This window comes from Mesoplodon densirostris, chromosome 5 (genome assembly GCF_025265405.1).
Source record: "Mesoplodon densirostris isolate mMesDen1 chromosome 5, mMesDen1 primary haplotype, whole genome shotgun sequence".
In the NCBI taxonomy this organism is placed as follows: Eukaryota; Metazoa; Chordata; class Mammalia; order Artiodactyla; family Ziphiidae; genus Mesoplodon; species Mesoplodon densirostris.
The window spans coordinates 94,182,723-94,207,909 of record NC_082665.1 but is presented as its reverse complement, the minus strand read 5'-3'; the positions used below and the strand labels follow the sequence as shown (position 1 = coordinate 94,207,909).

The 25,187-nt window shown below is 41.4% G+C and overlaps 1 protein-coding gene across 6 annotated transcripts in view; it reads left to right on the top strand.

Annotated features, from left to right (window-relative positions):
* The window catches only part of TNIK (TRAF2 and NCK interacting kinase), a 419,760-nt gene that overhangs the window by 232,646 nt on the left and 161,927 nt on the right, over window positions 1-25,187 (top strand). For all 6 annotated transcript variants that reach the window (XM_060099133.1, XM_060099131.1, XM_060099130.1 and 3 more), the window contains exon 3: window positions 14,232-14,288. In XM_060099133.1, coding sequence (XP_059955116.1) covers window positions 14,232-14,288 — 57 coding nt within the window. The remainder of the gene's footprint in view (window positions 1-14,231; window positions 14,289-25,187) is intronic.

Here is a 25,187-nt window from a genome sequence, read left to right as displayed (position 1 = left end):
ATTGAATCCTCACAACAAGCTAGCAAGCAAATAATTTTATACCCAATTCACAGATAAGGAAACTATCCACCAAAAGTAATTCTAGACCCAGGAAGTCGTACAAGGGCTCCTCACACCTCCTCCAAAGCTTTTCCTCTTAATTTCCATACTCATCTCTCAGGTGCTCCAAAGCTTCTGCTCAGTTTGGTGATTTTCTCTGAGACTAGGTGAAATCCCTGCTTGAGATGAGAAGATTGGTCGAAAAGTCAGCCAGATGCTCTCCTTGTCCTTCACACAATCCCTGATCAGTCAGTCTAGGCTGGAAGCATGAAACTGTGGTGAAAGAGAAGAATTTCACTGGAGTGAGGGGAACCTCACCCTGCTTGAGAGGAAGCTACCTGACAGGTCACAGTTAGATCACAGCTAAATTTAGCTGCAAATCAATGCACTTATTAACTAGTCAGCAACCTGCCCAGATCCTAGGGCACATCATATTTACTTAAGAGCCCTCTTTCTTTCTCAGGTGTCAACACCTTTTGCCCAGCATTATTGCTCTGGAGGGAGGGTGGAGGCTTCTGAGAGGCACATGAGCAGTTCCTCCCAGCAGCTTGCGTCACAGGGATGGATGTGTTTGCTGACAAATTGCTGTAGTCCGTGTTGACCACCACTTTGAAAGATTATAAGTGTGTAAGAGCCTTCCTGCATTTATAAAATGCTTTCAGTTTTCAAATGTCATTTTTGTCCTCTTGCCCTCCTACCTAAAAAATGATTTGCCTTCGCTTGGAAAGCATAGCTGCTAATGCAATCTGTGTTGCTGACACAGAAGACCTCCGTTGGCAGGAGAGGTTTTAGCCTTTGCAGAGACCTGGGTCCTCTGCTGTTGCATGTGGAACCATGACAATGACATAATCATTTCATACACTGTGCTGGATCCATATTTGGGATGTTTTTCTTTGGCCACTTTCAAGAAACTTGAGCTCTTTAATCCTCAATTGCCTAAAATGGGTGAATGGTGTCATTAATAGAGAATAATGTTGGTCATCTTATTCTTTCTTTTAAAAAAAAGAAATCCGCTTTCCTTATTTCTTGGAAACAGATCACTTACAACAGCTGCAAGATTCCTACATCCCTTCATTTGAAGAACCTATGTTGGATAAAGGCAGATATCTTTATTCTTATATAGTTGACCTTTATATTTAAGCATAAAGTTTCATCATGAATTCTATTTTAATCAAACAAAATAATGTATTCCTGATTTGAGCTGCCGATAGCTAAAAACTGTAACTAAACATTGGAGAAGGGGGAAAGAACACACACACACTATGGAGAGTTGAGAAGATCTAACAGTTGTTGAGAAATGAAAATAGGATATTCTTCCCAAAATTAATGTAATTAGCAAAAATTATACTTCTGTGCCCAAATTTTAAATATAAACCAAATTTTATTTAGCCCCAATATTACTTTATCAGTTGTTTTTTGAAATTTAGAAAATGCTGCTTCATTGGGAGACAGTGAAGATTTTAGAATTGGCCTCCTAACACACACAAAAGCCAGACGGAGAGTGGCTTCACAGGCTATTGGGTATTACCTGTGTTCTAAAAGGCCATGGATGTTGGAATTTGAGAAATATGCCCCTCATTTGTAAGTACTGCTAACTAAGCAAAGAAAGAACAGTGACACCTCCACTCCTCCCCACCTCCACTGGAGATCCCAGAGGGCAGGGCCTTATCTTTTGATCTTTGTAACCTTAGTGCCTCTGGGGACTATGACATTTACCAGAATTCAGCATTCATTGAGCACCTATGAAATGTCAAATTCTTTTAAATCGGGGTTTGTCAGTCTTGGCCCGGTTGACAATGGGTGCCCAATAATTCTTTGTTGGGGGTGGGAAATGTCCTGTACATTGTAGAAGGTTACCATCTCTGGCCTCTACCCACTAGATATAGGTAGCAGCACTGAACACTGGTGACCATCAAAAAATGTCTCCAGGCATCCACACATGTCACCTGGGGTGGAGCTAAAATTGGCCCTTAAAAGGTGTGAGGTAAAGAGGGTTTCTTTTTTCTTTTAGGCTAAAGCATAGATAACTATTCAGAATCCCCACCCTCGCCCCCCATCTATATCTACATACACACACGCGGGCACACACACACATATTCTTGCAGAGTTCTTACAGAGGAGGCACTTGGTTGAGAGCACTCATTGCAGCCTTTCTTTCATGGAAATCATTTTGACTCCAGTGAATTGCTCACTAAATTTCATCTGTCGCCTGCGTTCCTGCTCAGATACAACTAAAGCCTATTGAAATTGATTTTTGTGTCAGCAACAGAGCAGGGATTCAGTAAGAGCGTGAAAGTTTCCCTCTCATTACTAGTCTTTTTTTCCCCATATTACTTTAGATTTGGTGGGCCCTAATTATATTCCAGTGCTTCTTCTGCTGACACTTCTTTTGTTTTAATTAAAACTTCTGGAGGTTTGAGGACACTGCGGGAGAGGGTTTATGCATCAATAGCCCTGATGAAGAGTCAAATGGGCCCCTATTTGTGCTCCTGCCGCCCCAAGAATGATGTCTGGGAACGCTGTGGTCCTTTGCCTTTGTTTTTCTCTCCACCTCGGTGCGGTCCTTTCTCTTCCCGCACAGCTCTGAGCTTCCAGACCCGCTCTTGCTGCTGCACAGACGTTCTAAGTGACCCAGATGGCGCTGTGGGTGGACTGGTTTCCTATTAAAGCCATAAATTAGGTGAAATGAAATGCAGTACTGTCTTTTTATTATTATTATTTATCTCTGCCCCCGTGCCTGTTGGTGCCTCGTGGTGCAACGCCAGCCCTGCCCACTCCCGACCGGTGGTTGTAAATCTGACCACAGGGGCGGGTACTGTAATTGACAAACCTATGCAAGGCCTGGAAGGAAGACATCATATATCTTCTTAATCTGCAGCTGGGAGGTGGGATCTACCAGAGGTCCTCAGGGAAAGACAGAGTTGCCTCGTAAAATAGTCCGTAGAGAGGGAGCTATTGATTGGAAATCTAAAAAAATGAGCTACCCTTCCCCAAGAGGTTGGATCTGTCCTGCCTAGGGTTAGTACTCTTTCAGGAAAAGTGGGGGCAGAGATGGAGGAACTGTAGCAGGGCAGCATCTGGGCCTTGCTACTCTCCTGTCATACCTTTCTCTTCCTCAGGTAAACTGTGAGATCCTGAAATGCAGAATGCTAAGGTCTCCTCAGGTCTCCAGGATTACTCCACGGCCCGGTGTGGGTGTTCACACTTGGGAAAGAACAAAAGCGAAACCTTCTTGAGCAAAATACTCACATCGGACCAAGTGGCTTCTTACTCCAGTCCCCATACCGCGAGCCATTCTTACAGTCTCTCTTCCTGCCCCTCTTAAGTAGGCATTTGCCCCAGTTCTATCAAGCTTCTCCCAGATTAAGCCATGATGGGTCACTGGAGTCTCTCTTCTCTGTGGTTAGAGGCAGCTTACAGGGTCCACTAGTCCTAGAAACTTCACGTTTCCCAGCGTGATTTAGCACCTACTCTTTGTGAGATGCTGTCCTTGACGATGTCAGAGGATTAAACAGACACAAGGCAGAGTGCTCTGAGGAGCTTTCACTTTCGGTTCTAGCGTGTAGAAGCCATGCCTGATGGACTTAAGGTCCAATGGCCTTAGAGACTAAGGAGGAAAGAGAAATTGGTCCCCATAGCATTCACATGGGTTATTTATTGTACGCTGTTGAGCACTGTATATACATTGTTACATTTAACCTTTTAGGGACAGCCTCAAGAACAGCCCATCTTTGTATCTTAAGGGGATTCCTAGTGTTTCTACCATACTGTCCCCATGTGTTCTAAAACACCTGTGCCTGACTCTCAGATTTCATAGGGCACTAAAATCTCACCCTGCCACCCCAATGAAAAACAAAAATAACTATTGGGAACCAACGTAGGGTTGTTTACTTGGGAGACGCAAAAGGGAGGGGATATGGAAACATATGTATATGTATAACTGATTAAATTTGTTATAAGGCAAAAAATTTAAAAAATAAATAAATAAATTAAAAAAAAAATTGAGAACATGTAATTAGTGGACATTTTAATGCCCAAAATCCTAAGAAGGCTGCTTAAGGGAGATGCATGAGGGAAGGGATGTGGGAACAGATGTATATGTATGACTGATTCACTTTGTTATAAAGCAGAAACTAATTAAAAAATATATAAAAAATAAATAAATTTCATTGATTTCAAAAAAAAAAAAAAAAGAAGGCTGCTTAAGTTGAATACTTGTGGCTTTCTGGAAAACTGTCATGAAGTTCTTATTTTTCTCCTTTTACTGAAATTGGGTAAAGACTTCATCCTAGACTGGTGTCCAGGAACCAAGGCTTTTAAATGCCATGCATATCCCCGCGTGTCACCTGGACTTGGGGGACAGGGAAGGCTGTCATGCTGGGTGGGGAGAGGTAGAATACTGGGGAGGCCAGGGAGCTGGCCGCATGCAAATATTCTATCCCCAGCCTTTGAACCCTCATATCTAGGGGGCTTTATCCTCCCAGAAGTTAATGTACAAAAGCCAACAAATGATTGTGGTAATTCTGTGGCATAAATTAGATGAGAGCCAGTAAGATCTTCTGTTCTGTGCTCATTTGGGGGGTTGAGAGAGGAGATCACTGGGCAATGTGTTCTTGGCTTATGGCCATAACCAAGAGACTGGTTCTGCTACCTTTTTGAGCTCTCATCACCCCACAGCCTGTCTGCTCGTCACTGCTGTCACTTGAGCTGTGTACGCCTTTCCTCGGTACAGGCATCAGGCTCCCTGCCACGGAATCTGCATACATTAACTATTGTCTGCTAAAAATTGTGACTGTTTGATTTTTTTCTTTTAATCATCCATTTTGATTTTTATAAACTGGGCCAAACTGGCAGCCATGAAGACAGAGGAATGCTAGTTTCTAACAAAGAAAAATGAGACACAGTCTTTTCTTCCCAGCCCTGTGTCTGTGAGCAAGCCTCAATTCTCAGTTGGCCCAGCCCCGAACAATCTTGAAAACAATCCATTTTCTGCTTCTCAGAGGTGCCAAGCAGAGGAATTCACAGTGAGTGGTGTTGAGATGGAGAGCTGTTGCTTGGGAACTGTCCTGTATCGCTACCTTGCTTCATCTTTGCCACAGTCTGGGAGCAGTGAGGGCTGGATCACAGCTCTGTCTGTGTGGGCAGGAGGATTTTTTAAGCCTCAGATGAATGGCACATGCAGGCCAAGGAAAAGTAGAGGCCCCGTTAACCTGGGGAAACTCTAGAAGCAGACACCATGCCCAGCATATTCTTGAACATTCTTGTGCCTTGATCATAAGGATTTACAAAGTCTTTTCATAAAGTTGCCTTGTCTACCTCTTTGCCTCAAGACATGTTGTACCAAAGAATGGTAGCATTCCTGAAGATGTTCAGATAGATATCTTAACTATGCTTTAATCTTAACTGTGAGTGGAAAATCAGAGTTCATCTTCACTCTCAGAGGGAAAGCTAAGACCAATTTCTAGTTTCTCTGTGATCTCTGCAGAGGGGAAGTAAATTGGCCTCTATAGAGTTTAAGGGAACTTCATCCACTAAAGTCATCTTCTAATTTATTTAAGGGTGAAATGATTGTAATCCCTACTTACAACCCCACCTCATCTGCTCCTGTACACTTTGTGGCTGGATAAAAATGTGTGTGTGTGTGTGTGTGTGTGTGTGTGTGTATTGGCGGGGGAGGGGAGGGGAACGGAAGAAACTGATGTGGACATATGGACGGTATTGACCAAGAACCTGAATACGACCCTCAAAGGTCACTACTTCATGCAGTCCATTATTTCTCAAATGTTTATTGAATCCCTGCTGTGTCAAGCACTCTGGAAAACATGGGGGTAAATATATATCCCATCCATCCCCAAGTCTTGTTGATTTGACCTCCTGAATATCTCTGGACTCTCTCTACCTCTCACCTTCTCCATTATTTCCATCCTAGTCCAAGTTGCCATTAGCTCTCAAATGAATTACCAAGCAGTACTGTGTTATTCTTCCATTATCTTTCTAGTTTCCTCTATTCCCTGTCCTGCATCCAAAGTGATTTTTTCAAAATGAAAACTTGATGACCCTACATTCTTTCTTCAAACCCTTCAGTGGCTGCCCATTGGTCTTAAGGTAAAGACAGAACTCCTCAGAGTGGCCTGTGAGGCCCTGCATGGACTCACTAGACATGTACTGTCTACTCCAGCCATACTGACCTGCTTTCAGTTACTCAAATGCTCAAGCAACTACACCACAGGACTTTTGAACATGCTGTTCCCTTTATCTGGAATATATTTCCCAATGCTTGACCTAGTTTTTTCTATTCATCCTTTAGGTCAGAGCTTTTCTAAAAACTTCCACCCCATAGTAAGAAATACTATTTTACATTAACACTGAGAATACAGATAGGTAGGTAGGTAGGTAGGAAGATATAAGGATGTTAGGTAAATAGATGGATGAGTCTTTGATTGAGTTCCCTAGGAAACAGATTCTCAGGGCAGAGATGTGTTTGTAGGAAGTGTTTTGGGAGGTACTCTCAGGATCAACACCAATACGAGAGTGAAGACAGATTTGGGCAGAGGAAGGTGTTGATGGCAGTTTCAAAGCCCCAGGCAATCCCCCAAAAAAGGAGCTCTGGAGCTGGGATGGCCCTTCAAAGTTTTCCACTTTGACATAAATGATGTAGGCTTTTGTATTCCTATATCAACCAATCATTGAATGTTTGCTGCCTCCGGGTCAGGGGTATTACCTTAGGCAAGGAGCATGACCTTGGGTCCAACTGCTCTCTTTGACTAAGGGTATTTCCTGAAGAAAGACTCAGAGTAGCCCAGTCCTGAAGGAGGGAGCTGGGGAGCACACCACAGCATCCACTACAGTCAATTCCTTATGATGCTTGGATCCATCTGCTTTGCATAATAAGTTCTGGAAACACTTCCTCTGGAATTCTGGCTGGTCTCTTTTCCCAGGCAAAGTTGTGGGAAGAAAGCCCCCGCCATTACATATTGTCTAATGGTTGTACCTGTTGCTCATCATATCCCTCCTCTGCTACCCATTTTAATCTCCCCCACCTTGTTTAGCATCTTTGCTGGTCTATATGGCAATCTTGTTGGGGCGACACACATATTTATTCCTGAGAAGTCCAAGCTCCTGCTCAACACGCCTGTCTCAGGCTTGACTGCTGCTGTTGTCCATTTACCAAAAAAAAAAAAAAAAAATGTGTAGAATATAAAAAGACTCTTATCTTCTGTAGCCTGAGGGTAGAAAAAGCTGAGGACCAGATCCAGGAATTAATTATTAGGGTAAAGCAAAAGTTGAATCCTCAATTCAAGCCTGATTGGGAAGGAATGATTTCTGAAACTTGGAATGGAGACGTCCAGGTTGATGCACTTAAAAGCTTGAAACCTCTCATCCCTGGCATCCTCTGCATCTACAGAAGTGATGTTCCCATCCTTTTTTTTTTCCTTTGGCCATGCTGTGAGGCATGCAGGATCTTAGTTCCCTGACCAGGGATTGAACCTGTGCCCCCTGCATTGGGAGCACAGAGTCTTAACCAGTGGACCACCAGGGAAGTCCCAATGTTCCCATCTTGACTGAAGATACTGCACAGACCTTGGAATTTAACCTGATTTCCCTTATGATTTTCACACATTGCCTTCAGCTGATCAATAACTGTAGCTTTCCACTGTCTTTCGCTAGTAGTCTCAGCAAAAGCCATCTGATTCTACTTTTTTAAACTACTGTTTCCTCAGGACATTGCAAAAGTCTGAAATATTGGACTCACCAGTGTGTTCCCTGGCACCTGTATCCTACTTCAGTTCCCCACTAGTGACCATGTTGACAGTGACACTGCTACAGCATGCCAGGGGCTATCAGTGAGCCACCTGCCACCAGTGATGGGAGTCTTATTGACAGCTACTCTGAGAGCCTGTCTCCTCAGGCCATTCCTGGTACCAATTGTCTTAGATGGAGTTTCCCCAGGAACAGATCCTGAGATGATTTATGTGTAGGAATTTTACTGGGGAGTGTAGGATCTACACCTGTGAAGAAAGTAGCATTGTGTAGAGGAAGAAGTTTAACTGTAATACAGTCTCAACAAAGACCTCACCCATCCCAAGGAGAGGTCAGGAGCTAAGCGGACTCTTCAGAATTGCCCAACTCTAAGACTAAAGGCCTGAGCCTTTATACTTCTGTATCAACCAGAAATTGGATTTGGCTGTCTCCGGGATGGAACATGACCTTGGGCTGAGGGCAATTCCCAGAGAGGGCCTTGGTTGAGACCTCTCAGAAACTTCAGTCTTGAAAGGAGAATCAGGTGGTAGTCTACAGTATCAGTGATAGATAGGTGATCGATGTAACCGTAACAGTTAATCCGTGAAACAACAGCTGCCATTATTACATGTTCTACACTGTGATTTTTTTTTCTATTTAATTTGATTTATTTTCATGGTTCTTATGGTGCACATTTTGAAAATCACAGTATTGGATTACGATCAGTAGGTTAGTGTAGGATGCTGTGAAAACACACAGGTAAGGGCGTTTCCTTGCAATCAGGAAATTGAAGAACTCTTACTCAATAAAGGTGAGATCAAATCTAAGCTAAGCACGAAGAGCTAGAAACACTCTACCTGTGTGAGTCCTTGGATAAGGAGGAATGGAGATGGTGGGTGGAGTGTCTGCATTTTGCACAACCCTGGTTTGCTCATGTGCTCCGCTGGAAACAAATGTATTTTGGTGACCTAGAAATGAAAGGATTCTCTCTTCCAGACTTGCCTCAAGCTAGCAGTTCTAAAGCCATCTTGCTGTTCCTTAGAAAATAACAGCAATAGCAGAGCCCAGGCTTGCATGGCTATTTCAGACAAAACCATTATTTTTCTCTTGTACTTATTTTAGGGAGTAGGTAAAGGGGCAACATAGTCCCTTGGTATCTGTGGTGAAGTGGAGGTCAGGGCTGGGTATTGGTTCCAGGACCCCACTTGGATACCAAAATCTGTGGATGCTCAAGTCCTTTATATAAGATAGCATAGTATTTGCATATAACCTATACACATTCTCTCGTATAGTTTAAATCATCTCTAGATTACTTATAATACCTAATACAATGTAAATGCTATGTAAATAGTTGCTGACATGCAAAAGTTTTGCTTTTTGGAACTTTCCAGAATTTTTTTCCCTGAGTATTTTCTGTCTGAGTTGGGTTGAATGTATGAATGTGGAACCTGTGGATACAGAGGGCTAAAGGTACTATAATCCTTGAAGGTACTATAATCCTCAAACGTGAGGTAGAAGAAAAAAAAGAAGGGGAGCAGAGTGTGTGTGTAAATCTGTCTAAGCACTGGAATGGAGTGCGCCCGCCTGTTGTCCAACCCTAGTTCATGTGCCTGATGCACAGTGAGACCAAACAGATCAAAATGTCAAGAGTTTGGAGCAGAGAAGGGTTTATTGCAGGGGCCAACAAGGAGAACGGGTGGTTTGTGTTCAAAAGACCCAAACTCCCTGATGACTTTCAGGCAAGTGTTTTTAAAGACAGTGTTAAAGGAGAGGGTCATAGGATATGTGACCAGCTTGTGGACCTTCTTCTGATGAGTTCCTGGTGAGGTTACAGGGTGGTGTTTCTGAAACTTAACCTTCTGGTTCCAACCAGTCTGGGGTCTGCATGCTTGTGGTCAGCATGTAGTCACCATCCTCCACTTGGGTGGGGGTCTTAGTTTCCAGAGAACAACTCAAAGGTATGCATGAGATTGTTATCTATCCTCCTCTGGGAGGAACTAGGTGTGCCATGACACTATTGTCCTAATCATTAACTTCTTGACCCTGCTCTTTGGAACTCAGGGAAGGCCTGGGAGGAAAAAGCCTTTTTCTACAAACAAGAAACAGGAGACACGAAGGGGCTTTTGTACCCAGGAGGGCCCCACAGGGTTCTGCTTAGTTTCAATTCCCTCTTTTCTTTGATACTCTTCAGTCTTGAGGGGAACAGGTGTAAAACTAGAAAGGGAATAAAGTTTTGGATAGAGAGCTTAATCATAAACTCGGCAGAGGAACTCTGGTTTAGCGACACTCAACTTCACGCCAGCCGAGTGACCCCACAGCCTCTGCTTTCCCTGATTTGATTTGACGGGTTTTTTTCTTCCTTTCTTTCAGAGGGCCTTTTTATGCTTGAAGTCTTGATTGAGGCTTTGGGTCCCACTGGAATACCAATTTTGTTTTTCTAGATTTAGTCTGTTATTTTTGTTATTGTTGGTTATTTTAGTAGAAAAAAAAATCTTACTTCATTCTTTTATTAAGAAATGACTCAGCAATTGCAATGTGATGGGATTTTTTCCATAATTTTCGTGGATAAAAAATATTAACTCTTTGTCTCCTTTAAAGTTTCTTTTCCCCCAGAATTTCATTTTTACTCCTTGGTTGACTATGTAGTTTAGATCCAAACTAGGGTCTATGATTATATTTTTAATTTCTCTTTAAGTGGAAATAAGTTAAAATTAGGAGTAGTATTGAATTTTCACCTCAAAATTCTCTTGTAATAATAACATCCTCCCCATTGCCCTCAAATAAAAAAAAAATTAAATCCTACATGAAACAGAGATGAATAGTTCATGTTTAATTCAATTTAAGTGAAGTTTGAAAAGGTTTGTTTAAAAAAATTGTTTAAATTTTAGTGATAAGAATTTCTAATTCATGGGCGATTGGGATTGACATGTATACACTGATGTGTGTAAAATTGATGACAAATAAGAACCTGCTCTATAAAAATATAAATAAAATAAAATAAAATAAAATAAGAATTTCTAATTCAGGAGCTGGAAGGTAGAACTGGAACAGGTGAGAAAGTGTCCTGGGTTTAGGTCCCCATTAGTTGTGAGATATTGGCCTCATCTCTAAAAGAAGGATTAGATTAGGCACCTTAGGGGCTACTCCTACTCAATTTATTTGTGACTTTATGGAGTTGTCACTTTAAACACTGTCTGAACAATGATGTGCCTCAGGTTTCTAGTGATCTTTAGGTCAGCTGATTCCTAGCCATTCCCTCAAAGTCTGCCTTCATCTGGATCCTAATTTGGTTTGGCATTCTCTAGTGATGGAAAAGGCAACTCACGCTGGGCAGCCTCCTTTGTGGCTCCCCCATCAAAGGTTGACAGCTCAGCAGCCTTCCTGTTCCAGAGCACAGGACGCCTTTGCTTGGGACTGAGCTGAGGCTGCTAATTGTTCCACCTCCAGGATCTCATTTAAGCCCAAACTGCCATCCCAAAGGTGTATTATTCAGTCATCTGTCAGACCCATTGAGAATGGTTATTTCAGCTTGGAAGGGAAATTTTTAAATGGAGGAGAAGTAGGTGGTTTTCTTTTCTAGTGTTATGTTATAAGCAGTTGCTAAAACAAAAACAAAAACAATCCTGTGTCTTAAGTTCAAAAACGTCACAGCTATTTAATTTATTTATTTCAAACCAAGAGCTGCTCAATGCCCAATGCCATTTATATTTGAAATGTAAAGTGGATTGTATCCTGTCCATTCCCTCCCTGGCTGCTGATGGAAAGAACTAGGTGTTGACATGTCCTTGTAGCAAATTATTCGCTCGAAGAAGATTCCCTGTCACTTAAGGAGTTAAAAATAGAGTGTAACATTTCTCAAACTGTGTTGGCTGAGGTGACTTCAGGAGCTCCCCGGGGCAGTTAGGAGGCTGCTCAAACCCCTGCTTGAACAAGGAGGTTGGATGCCTTTCAAGATTTTTGGTGAGAAAGGGTTCTGCTGCAAATGGAACCAGAGGGGAAGCACAGGAAAGAGGGAAGGAGACCAGCTGGGAGCGGGTGCGGATTAATGGTCCTTTGGGCTCAGTGCTGTAGTAGAAACATGGAATGTTCATTACTAGCACAGAGGCCAGGGGTGAATCTACAAAGTGAGTAAGCTTACTGGGGAGTTGGGAGTGAAGGGCATTCCAGGCCAAGAAAACACACCATCGGGGAGACAAGAAACAATGCAATACCTTTAGAGAGCGCAGTTTAGTGTCGGGGACCACAGCGTCAGAGCAGGTGGGAGCCCACCAAGGTGGCGTGGCAGACAGGGGGTCAGTTCTTAGAGGTCCCCGCAAGACATACCCAGGTGTTCCCCTTTCCTGGCTGCATGGCACCATTAAAAGAATTTCAGGGTGAATCAGCTGTGTGACATCAGCCAGACCCTCTGTATTTGTCTGCAGTCCCTTACACTCCTTTAGTGCTTTAGTAGAGAGATAACCATTGTTTAAGGTATGATTTGTGGCCCTTACTTTAAAGACTTTCTATTCTCGAAGAGAAGCTAATGACTCCTTTGTTAAGGTCACCATTACAACATAACAGATTTAACTGGGACCTGGACAACCCTGGAGGTCATTCAGTGTCTTATCAACAGAGGGCACTGTTGCTACTTCACCTTTGTGGGAGATTGACCCAGGCTCTGCAGGAAGTTAGTATTGCTGGCCCCTGGGTACTAAGTGGCAGTAATACTACTCTCCCCACTCAGTCATTGTGAAAACTAAATTTCCAACTAATTTTCCTAAATTTCCTTGGGGTGGAAAGGGGGGATGTTAACAGTGACACCTACTCCCCCCCACCTCTGACCACTGAGCCCAGGCTCCCCACATTTTGCAGATGAGGAAACCAGGGTCCAGATGGGTTACATAACTTGCTCCCAGTGAACCAGCTGGTCGTGGGCAGAACCAGGAGTCTGGAATTCCGGTCCAGGGCTCTTGGTGTGGTAATGCTTCAGCCCCCTTCCTCAATTTCTTGAAAGTTGAAGTACGCCCGTGACCCTATTAGGTTACTGATTTAATGTCTTCTTCTTTGTGCTCTTTTCTGAGTGAGGAGGAAAGGGAGGGAGCAGAATGGAGGTTGAAAGGTGAAGGAAACACTATCAGAATCAGGTAGACCCATACACAAAGCTGAGATATATGAGAAGAAAAGGGGCAGGCAGCACCAAAGCTACCTCCTCCAGCTTCAAGTGGACAGGACTCCGCTACCTGCCGTTGTTGTTCATCCATAAACAGGCCACTCCATCTACGGGCTAGGCACCCACTATTCCAGGCACTGGAAATACAATGATGAGACACAGTCCCTTCCTTCATGAAACATAGAACTTAAGAGGGAAGACAACACTTAAAATTAATCACAAGACAGGACTATAAATAATTATAGCCAGCATCTGCTGACAGCTATTCTGTGCCAGGTACTGTCAAGCACTTTATATACATTATCTCATTCAATCCTCCTTGCAATACTATGAGTTAGGTACTCTCATTATTTCCATTTTTCAAACGTGGAAACTGAGGCCTAGAAGGTTAAGGGATTTGCCTAAGGTCATGCGGCTGGGATTTGAATCCAGCTGATCTTGGAAGGTATATTATACTGCATAATAGCAATGGTAGGTAAAATGTATTGTAGAAGCCACATAGAAAATGCATTTAGAAGTAATGGATATTGACCCTCTTTGCTACTGTCTGAGAGTCAGATGTAGACTTTATGTTTCTCGAGGAGCAAGTGCAGAGAAAGCTCCTCTTTGGGATTGCCCCCTCACCGCACCCCGTTCTCTTCCAGTTCCTTGTGGTTGATGCTTCCCTGTGTTTGCAAAGACCAGGGATACCTACTCTGGGGAAGCAGTTCCTTATGCTCAGTACTGTCTCTTTGGTCACAAATTCGGATTGATTGCTATCTGTTTTGTTTTAGGCCCCCTTTTAAGATGAAGAGAAATTAATAGTCTGAGGTGAAGAGTAGCAGAATCATATCCATTTGAGACTGTTACAAGATATTTTAATAATCAAGGAAACTAAAGTTTCTGCACATACCAAGTGTTTTCCAACCGAGGAGATGCTTATGTCTCCTCCACCCAGATCTAGCTCCCCTTCCATGTAAATCCTCCTCTCACCTAACCCCTTATCTAACACCTTGAAGAGGAGGTAAAACCAAATTATTCGACATTGTCTCTTTTATTTAACTTGACAACCACTGTGAAAACAAACCCAACAGACAAAGTGATGGAGATGTTTTACAAAATGAACATTAAATAGAAATTGATCTTCAAAGCATTTAAGATTTGTGTGTGTGTGTGTGTGTGTGTGTGTGTGTGTGTCTGTCTGTCTGTCTGTCTTCCCCATTGGCACTCTGTAACATTGATCTACGTAATTGTTCTTTACAGTTGAAATCTAATGCTAATATTGCTCATCAGAACTGAAATATTTTAAAAATATTTTTTACAGGGTCGTCATGTCAAAACGGGCCAACTTGCAGCCATCAAGGTTATGGATGTCACAGGGGTAATGTATCATTATCTTGCCGTCTCAAAGTTATATATGTGTAATAGAGAATTTGGTGATAGAGAAAAATCATTTTTTGGAAATAGAATTTTTTTAGACATCCAAGACCTTTCCCCACTTGTGCTTAACATAAAAATTAAGAGTATTTAGCAGCTGACAGAGATGACCATGGGTAAATCACTCTAATTAAATTAGATACCTACACACTGCCTTATGTAGTCAGAATGAAGAACATGTGTGCCAATAATTTACATAAACACAGCCAAGGACATTTGCAGATGAAGACAGAACAAGGATTTGAAGGTATTAAGAGAATAATACTGAGATTACACAAAAGAGGTGGGTCTTAACCGTTTTCCCCAAAGTCCACCTAACACTGGAGTAGACAAGAGTTTGGATAACTCTAAAATCCTAGTAGGATGTGTAACATGAATATTTTCCTCCCCAAAATGTTATAGACCAAATAATCACAATAACTATAAATACTTATTATTATAGAGCAACACTGAAACAAAATTTCTGCCTGGATGATCAAAAGCAATCTAATGAATAGACTTTATTTTAAATACAGTCTTACGCTTTCAATCCTTTTTGCTAGGTCTATTTAAAATATTTTAATGCCTTTTGTAGAGTACAGAGCAAAAATCAGCCTTGAAAGGACTTATTGGAAATCAAAAGCATGTTAATGATTTTCTATTGTCCCCAGGGATTTTTCTAAGATGTCTGTCAGCTGTACACAAAAGCTAAAAGACCAAAGTCTTCCGTTTGGCCCAGAAGTGGATTATTTAATGTAAAGAGATGTAGAATGAATGGGTCACACAAAGGTATCAAGAACCAGTATACAAATAAGAAAAACACACAATATGTCCATAGGTCAGACTTCGGTCCATACCTTCTCTGGTCCAGTTTGCTACCTTTGATAAGTATACATTATATGCTACACTATTAACCATGATACTAATTTCACTAATTTTCATTTATACCACACATTGTACTGTCTTCCTTTCCTTACTTATTATTTATCTGAATTCCTTTTTAAGTTCTATGCATTTAAAAAATTATATGCATTTTTAACAAGAAAAAATTTTGTTCCCATATGTTTAGAAGAACTTAGATAAAGTAATCCTTCCTTTTATTTGTCCTAAATGCATTATTCAAATTTCAGAGCTTGCAAACCAGTTCAAATATTTCATCCCAATTAGTTTATGAATTCACCTGGCCTTTACTGAGTAAGAAAATACATGTAGATTATATTAATACGGTTTAGGTTCTGCCACTTGCAAGAGAAAACTCAAAATAACAGGCTTAAGTATGATGGAAGTGTCATGCTCGCTCATGTTAAAGGAGTCTAGGGGCGACAGTCCAGGGATGTGTAACAGCAATGTGATAGAGTAGTCGGGTGTTTTTATCTTTCTGCTCCATCATTCTGACACATGGCTTCCACACTTAAGGTTAGTTCTGTGATTTAAGGTAACTGTTGGATTTCCATTGATCACATTCTTTGGCAGGCAAAAAAAAAGGCAGTGCGGGGAAGCGGGGGAGAGTGGGTGAGAGCAGAGGGTACAGAACACAGCCCCTTCCAGTGAAATTTTTTCTACTCGCATACAACGTTGCTATTTACTTCTGCAGTCATCGGCTACCTAGCTGCAAGGAAGCTAGGAAATGTGGTCTTTCATTCTACCAACCTGTCCAGTTAGTTTGGGTTCTATTATTAGTCAGGAATGAAGAGAGAATGGATACTTGTATTGTTAATTAGCAGGGTCTGACACAAAAATCAAGATCAGATACTATCAGTCACTACCTAGAAACCTATTAGAAATGTGCAAATCTTTTACAAAGCTCCCAGCACAAAACAAATCAGAATTTTTTTTGCAATTCTGCTAAAGTCATACTACTGTATTTTCCTTGAATTGAATAGGATCTCCACATAATGTGATGCACTTGGCAGTTGAACAACTAATGGATGTGGATGGAGCTCAAGACATTAATTCTGTAAAGTTCTGTTGTGTGGGTCTGCAGACTACAGTTGAGTTCCACTGACGTCATTAATCTCAGTGTACAAAGCTGTATATTGATGCACAAAGTATGACCTGAGAGCATTGAATATCACTTTCTCTGGTTCTGTTTGTGAGATTTTAAATTGTTCAAAGAATCATTTACTATTTCTAGACCACCTTGCTTGGAATCAAAAAAGTTACACAGCAATTTATCCCAGAGTATGTATTTTCAGTTTAAGCAGCGTCAGTTAGCCTCTCTAAACTGGGTTTCACAAGGCAACTGAGAGATTTAGAGTCTGTTTTCTCAATTCTCCCCAGCATGGTACAGAGCTAGCACCATTTTCAATGCATAGGAGAGTCAGTCTGTTGCTTACAATGGATGCTTTATAGTATTTAGGCTTAATTCTCTCGGGGGAACCTCTGTTGAAAGGGCTGGATAGTTCCTTGATTTAGGCACATCATTGACCATTATGTAACCACTGACCCCTAACAAAGGCAAACATGGATACACATCAGGAAATGGTTTTCTTATTTCCCATGGTGTATGATCCAGCATCAAATGACTTTTGTATCACCGCCTTACACATCACAGTCAACATAAAATTTCCTTTGTGAAACTCATGTGGTGTCCTCAGAAAACAATCTATTTCATTTTGTCATGTTGTCTTTTGTGTATTATGGAACGCTGCAAAAGCTTCTTACCAATTATTATAATTGTGCTCATTATAGCTGCTCTGAGATGAATTCTCAAAGGTCATCTTTGTTAATTGTTTGCAGTGATCTACTGCGAAGTTACTATAGTTTATCGTAATGAATTTGATAAAACTATAAGCTTGAAATCAATTTTTAAATTATTGTTTTCTTTCTATACCATTTCCGTTTTTAAAAGAAAATAACCATAAAGAAAACTGGATATAATGCTTATGTTCTTCTGTTTTACTGCTGAGACACTTCCAAATTTGCTAATATTTGCTTCAGAATTAGGGCTTAAACTCAGACTCAGTCTTTGAAGTTCTTTTAGTTTCTGAAATAATTATGAGAATTTCTGCATTTTGTCGCTTTCTGGGGATTTCTTCCCAGCTGGACTTGTGTACTTTAATCATCTAAACAAAATTGGGCCCTCTCGGGTAGTGTTCCTCAAGGTGGACAACCAGCATTTATGGACCGTCAGCTCCCCTGGGGTGTTCATCAGAAAGGCAGATTCGTGGGCTTGCTGCAGAATTTCTGGGTGGAAGAACCTGCCTTTTCTACAAGCTCCTCAAGGAGCTTCATGCACACCAAAGTCAGAGGAACACTTTTCTAGGGACTTGTATTTACTGCTTTCTGGCTACCAAGTATGAAGAGACCATGATTCTTTGATAATCCTGCAAATAATACCCATCTTCATTTGAACCAAAATTCCTGATGTCAACTAGTCCCTTTACAATGATACCTTGAAGCCCATGTAGGAATTAATAAGATAATAACTTACTGTCATAGGCTTTCATCTTTACAATGACTGGTTGTGATCATTACTCAGGACACTTTGGGTTGTAGTACCAAAGCCCCACTCAGACTAGATGAAGCTGAAAACAGAATTTATTGTCTTGTGTATATTTTATTTTATTTTATTTTATTTTATTTATTTATTTTGCCGTACGTGGGCCTCTCACTGTTGTGGCCTCTCCCGTTGTGGAGCACAGGCTCCGGACGCGCAGGCTCACCTGCCATGGCTCACGGGCCTAGCTGCTCTGCAGCATGTGGGATCTTCCCAGACCGGGGCACGAAACCGTGTCCCCTGCATCGGCAGGCAGACTCTCAACCACTGCGCCACCAGGGAAGCCCTGTCTTGTGTATATTTTTTTAAAAAAAGAAAAGGCTCAGCAAGATCTAGGAAGTCGCATGACTGATTAGGAATTTTGTATCTCTGCATCTCTGGGCTCTCCTTTCTTTCTACCAGCAGCTCCAGGCTCATGTTCTAATTACTTCATTACCCTTGTTCCCAGCAAGAGTGCCAGTGTGAACATCAGTGGCCAAGCTTGGGTCACCTCACTATCCGACAACCAAACCCTGTTTCTCTCCAGCCACATCTGGGTTGGGTGCCTGGCCCTGGAACCTACCACAGGGACTGAGAGTTGGAAAGGATTCCTCAAACAAAAACCTAAGAACTGTTAAAGCAAAGGGTAGGATAGATGCTGGGCAGGGAAAAACAAGAGAATTCAATGTATTACTGTAAGATCAAATCATTTTAGTAGATGTATTTAAAACTGACTTAGTCCTTAAGTAAAGTGCCTCTGTAGTTACATTTTTTATATTTCAGCCTGAAATAATAATAATGGTAGCTAACATTGATGGAGTGATTATTATGTGCCAGAACTCTTTACAATATTTTCTATATATTGATTCACTGAATGCCCTTAACAACCACCAGACTCCATTATTAGTTCCATTATAGAGATGAGAAAACCAGGCATATTAAGTATCTTGCTCAATGTAACATGTAAATGGTGGAGTGAATATTTCAACCTGAGTATTTTAACTCTACTTTTTAAGTCCACCCTGTTTCTCACACTGCCATAGGTCTTCATTTAACATAGAAGGATATTTAGTGTTTAATTAAATTAATTTATTTAATAAACATTTACTAAACACCTACTTTATGACAGACACTTGAAATTCAAAATGACAAAGTGGTTCTTTGCCTGAAGGGGAGCTGACAATAATACAACCTTGCTCTAAATCTTTGTAAGTAAAGCTAATCCATTTTATAATAAAGTCGTACAAGTCATAAATAAAGTTACATATAAAGTTTGATGTGGCAGTGAGGGGTAGTAATTAAGCCCAGGAGGACAATCAGACGAGAACGTTCCTGGCCAAGAAAACGATCTGTGCCAAGGCATGGAGGCTGAGAGAGGTGGAACATGTTCTGGAAACTATCACATAGCTTAGTTTTAGTATAAAAAATGTGCTGAGGAGAGAGTGATACAAGGGGAATCTGGACAAGTTAGGGTCAGGTCATGAGGGAATTGAATGCTGTGGCAAGGACATTACAAGGTTTTCAAACTTTTTAATTTTCCCAATAGAACCCTGAGAGCAAAGAGTCTTAAGCAAAAACCCATTAGATAGAAGAGATACAAGGCGGGTTGTTTTTTACAAGGGGCGGGAGGCTGTCAGTCCTGGCCCCGTCCTCACACCACTGCTAGAGCCAGTGTGGAAGCCAGAAGTTAAATAGCAAAGTAACAGGATGGGATTTGCCTACTAGAAGGATCCATCTTAAGCCCTGCTTGATTGAGTTTCTATTTCTGTCTCACTTACTGAATTCCTGTAGGTGAAGCTTTCAGCCAGTCTCCATCCCTCTTTGAAGAGTAAGGAAGCAGCCTTCTCCCAGTAGTTTCTGGTAGAGTGCTTTGCCCAGAGTTAACGGGCTCATTGAATGTTTGCTGAAATTGGACCAAAGAAAAAAAAAGAAAAATCTTTTCATCTTCGGTTACTGGGAGAAATCAGGGGACATGCTGCTCCAGGCATATTTGATTCCTCCTTCCCAAAGGGAGGGCAATTCAGTGGAATGATTGGTAGCATAGAAGGTAATATTAGTAACAGTAATAACAACAACAGCCAGAGTCAAAAATAAAGATGGCTATCATTGATTGCTTATATGTGCCAAGCATTGTTCTTAGTACTTAATACAATATACACTAACTCATTTAATCCTTGAAACAATTCCCATTAGAGGAGAAGTGCTAATAATATCCATTTTACAAATGAGGAATTAATTGAAAGCAAAAAATCCTGAATAACTTGCCCAAGCGCCACAGACGGTAAATGGCAGAGTTGGAATTCGAATCCAGCCAGTCAGGGTGTGCCCTTCCCCACGGCCCTGTTATAAGAATGAGAGATGGGAGTTGGGAGTTGGGGGCATCACCAGAGCATGGGCTTCAGATTCAGATAGAGCTGGGTTCACACCCACTCCTCTCCTTACTGCCCTTGGGCAAATTTTTTAACTTTTCTGAATCTCATTTTTCTTATCTGTTAGATGGGAATACAAACATTGCAAACTTGTTTTGAGACTAAAATTATATAATGTCTAGTGCTTGGTACATAACAGTTCCTCACTACATATTAGTCCTGGTAAGAGACAGTGAATGGGGCAGGCAATAGGAGTGAGGAGAGGACGTTATAATGTGCATTGGACTTCTGTAGCTGGGGATGGTAGCCTGTGCTATGAACCACATGCCATACATGCCATATGTGGGTTAGTTCATTGTCAATATATGTAAATAGTTTGACTCAGCCCTGTCTTCACTACCTCAGTTATAAAGTTATTAGTCTTACCCTGAACAACAGGTAACTGTCAAAATGACTTAGTGTAGAGCAAGATCCAGGGCAGAAAGTGGGGCTGGATTCCAGAAGCTGAAGACTGAAATCACAATAATTCATTTATTCATTCACTTAAGAATGAGTGAATGTGCTATGCTCTGGGGTGATAGGTGTGAATAAGACAGACACAGGCGCTATCTTCTGGAATCTTACATTCCAGTGTGAGTGAAAGACGTTTAACAAACAGTTGAACAGTTATTTGACAGTTCTGATGAACTTTCAAGGACTGTACAGAGAGTATTAAGGGAGAATTTAAGAAGGAAACTGACCTATCTAGGTGGCAGTACGTTCGTTCCCTGATTAAGTAACAACTACATGAGATCAGAGATGGGTAGATATTGGTGAGGTTGGTAGGGCCCGAGAGGGGCGTTCCCAGCTGTGGAAGCTTGACTCTCAGCAAAGCCTGGGAATCCCCACCCGAGGATCTTCTGCTGCAGAGACCCTTCCAGACACCTCTTTGGGACTTTTCAAGTAGATAAAGTTAGCAGAAAGACCGGTCAGATAAAACACATGATGAGAATTTTTTTTTTTTTTTTTTTGCGATACGCGGGCCTCTCACTGTTGTGGCCTCTCCCGCTGCGGAGCACAGGCTCCGGGCGCGCAGGCTCAGCGGCCATGGCTCACGGGCCCAGCTGCTCCGTGGCATGTGGGATCTTCCCGGACCGGGGCACGAACCCGCATCCCCTGCATCGGCAGGCGGACTCTCAACCACTGCGCCACCAGGGAAGCCCTGAGAACTTTTAACAGAGAAAAGATAAACAGATTTTTTTTTTTTGGTCTCCATAATACCCTCCACCTTTGGGGCTATTTCCAGGGTCTCAGTTGTGTGTGTTGTACAGCACGTAGAACTTGGAAAGCTTCTAAGTTCTAAAAATGGACAAGCTGAGCTGCTTACTCCATGCACACTTCAGCATTTCTCCTTACATACTGATTACACCCCTTTTGGTGGTTTATGCGTGTCTGGGTCTCTGCACGTGTGCATGCGTGCTGAGTGGGTGGCCTCGTAGTATGTGTATGCATGCATGCTCCAGAGATTGCTTAAGAGCAAAAAATGGGCCTGGGGACTCCTGTCTATACCCCACACTAATGAAGGTGAACACTTAGGTGCACTAGTTGTTAGAAGTGTTTTTCCATTGTGACGGTTTGTTTTTAGTAGTGCCTTTCATTTGTGTACCTCAAAGTATTTGATCAAAACTACAATTTGTTCTTTTATCCCCCTAGTGGAATCGAGATGCATGAAGGTAAGGAGATTGACCCACAGAGGTTGGGGTGCCTGGAATCATTAAGCAGGCCATTCAAATCCAGATTTGTTACCAAGTTCCTCAATCGTGGACAGTGGGGGTCTCCTTTCGTAGATCCGTGCTCTCCTTTGCATGCCAGCACATCTTTCCCATCTCACATTTAGGTCCCTCTTTTGACTTTACTTGGTTCCCTCTTGTTGAGCTCTTTTGAGGCTTGACCTCCTCATCAATACGTTGGCTTTCTGAATGACGTGAAGCTCACCTTTAGTTTTCCTTTTATGAAGAGTCCTCTCTTTCTCATTTAAAGCCTGCTGACTTTAATGAGCCCAGAACAGGAACTGTGCATTATCCATCTTGGTACCTCCTGCAGAGCCTGCTGACCTAGGACCTGTCACGTAATAGATGCTATACAAAATGATATTATATTTGTAAAAACAAGAGACCAGAGAAAATATAAAGACTAGAAAGCCAGATGAAGAAAAAACAGATCCAAATTACAAGGCACAGGGAATTTGATAGTTATTTTTTCCGGTAACCAAAGACAAAAGGGAAGACATTATCATTTACACTGTTAATACCATCAGAAAAGAAGACCCATTCTGATTCCTGTGGGCTGTTACCTGAATTGTAGGTGGAGGATTCTTGAAGATATAAGCCATCTCATTTATTTATTTATTTTAATTTTATTGAAGTACAGTTGATTTACAATATTGTGTTAATTTCTGCTGTTCTGGAAAGTGATTCAGTTATATATATACACACACACACACACACACACACACACACACACACATTATATATTTTTTTCATGTTCTTTTCCATTTTGGTTTATCACAGGATATTGAATACAGTTCCTTGTGCAAGTAGGACAAGTAGGACCTTGTTGTTTATCCATCCTATATATAATAGTTTGCAGCTGCTAATTCCAGACTCCCCAAACTCCCAACCCTCCCCCACCCCCCCGACCCTAGCAACCACAGGTCTGTTCTCTGTGTCTGTGATTGTTTCTGTTTCTTAGATAGGTTCATTTGTATCATATTTTAGATTCCACAATTAAGCAATATTTGTCTTTCTCTTTCTGACTTCACTTAGTATGATAATCTCTAGGTCCATCCATGTTTCTGCAAAAGCTATCTCATTTATCATAGATTTTAAATGAATGACAACATTCCTAGGGTTAAAACCTGTTTTTAAAATTCATAGTCCTCTTGGGAGTCATGCATCAATGCAGGCTTGGGTGTGAGAAGGATGCATGTCACCCTCGTGTTGTCTGCTTCTCTAAGGGATACTACTTCCTACTAAAGAGAGAGCAGGTTAGCCTAGTGGTAAAAAAGAGCACTGCAAACTGTCACTCATCTGGGTTTACCCTAGTTTTGACACTTCCTGTCTCTTACCCCAGGCATGTTGCTTAACCTCCCCTTATTCCACATGTATAAATATGGATAATATTACTTCTCTCATACATTTAGTGTGAGAAGGAAATATAGTTATTTATAAAGCATTTGAGGGACTTCCCTGGTGGCGCAGCGGTTAAGAATTCTCCTGCCAATGCAGGGGACTTGGGTTCCATCCCTGGTCCGGGAAGATCCCACATGCTGAGGAGCAACTAAGCCTGTACTCCACAGTTACTGAGCCTGCGCCTCTACAGCCCTCAAGGCACAGCTACTAAGCCTGCACGGCACAGCTACTAAGCCTGTACACCACAGCTACTGAAGCCTGTGCGCCTAGAGCCCGAGCTTTGCAACAAGAGAAGCCACCGCAATGAGAAGCCCGTGCACCGCAACAAAGAGTAGCCCCCGCTCGCTGCAACTAGAGAAAAGCCCGCCGGCAGCAATGAAGACCCAACACAGCCATAAATAAATAAATAAATAAATAAATAAATAAATAAATAAATAAATAAAGCATTTGAGAGCAATATGTAGAACACAGTGTTTAGTGCACATTGTTACTACTACGACATCTCTTGTAGACATTTTTCATTTTCTCTCCATAGCACCAACGATTCCCATAGGAGACAATATACCCTACCCTGTCCAGCTACAGGGCCTTGGTAATCACTGTTTCTCTGCCAGGAAACCAATCCCTCCTCAGTCACATCATATTATACTTTTTCTTTCCCCTAACTGGGTAATCTCCCGCATGGCTTTTAAAATTCAGCTCACACTTGGATTTTTAGGCTCTCTCCCCTCATGCCCCTAATTACATCAGCTACTCATACCTCTCAAGTTAGTAATTTTGCATGTATCTGTACCATTCTTTGATTTCCATTTGTGTTCCCCACGAGACTATAGTAAGTTTCATTGTGGAAGAGCTTGAATGTTTTATGTCCATTGTTGTATTACATTTGGCCCTCTGTATTCGCAGTGTTAGTTGAATCTGAGGATGTGTAACCCACGGATATGGCAGGCCGACTGTGCTATGCTGCTTTACATAAGGGACTTAAACATCTGTGGATTTTGGTATCCATGGAGGATCCTGGAACCAATCCCTTATGGATACTGAGGGACGACTGTATTATATTATTATTATTATTATTATTATTATTATTTAGCATTGTGCCTGGGATAGAGTAGCAGATAAATATTTATTGAATGAATCCATTTAGTTTAGGGTTAACATATACAACAAATCCAAGTGCTGCTTGCAGTATGCTGTGGCAAAGACCCAAGTTCTATCAGTGCTGCAATGAAGAAATATGGGCTTGAGCAACTCGTTGAATCATGCTAGACCAGTTTCCTTAGATCTGTAAATATATAGTTTGCAGGTGCTTACCCACCTTGAGATAATTTTAGAGGATCCATACATGCTTAAGTCTCATTTAATGTTTCATATATTTTAATATTTAATAAACTGATTTTTTAAAAAAACCCTCAAACTCAATGTTATATACCAACTTTGAACACACTAGAAAATTGCAACTTCTCAAGGGGGAGGGAGGGTGGGGGAGGGATGGATTGGGAGTTTGGGATTAGCAGATGCAAACTATTATATATAGGAAGGATAAACAACAAGATCCTACTGTATAGCACAGGGAACTATTCAATATCCAGTGATAAACCATAATGGAAAAGAGTATGAAAAAGAATATGTGCATGTATGTATAACTGAATCACTTTGCTGTACAGCAGAAATTAACACAACATTAAAGTCAACTGTATTTCAATAAAATAAATTAAAAAATAAAAGAAAACAGCAACTTTTCAATTTGTAATCTGGGTTACTCCATTCATGCAGAATGTCATTCAGTATGAATCTTCCACTGAAATTTTAAGGCATGCTTTTTAAGAGTAATTGTTACCACTTAC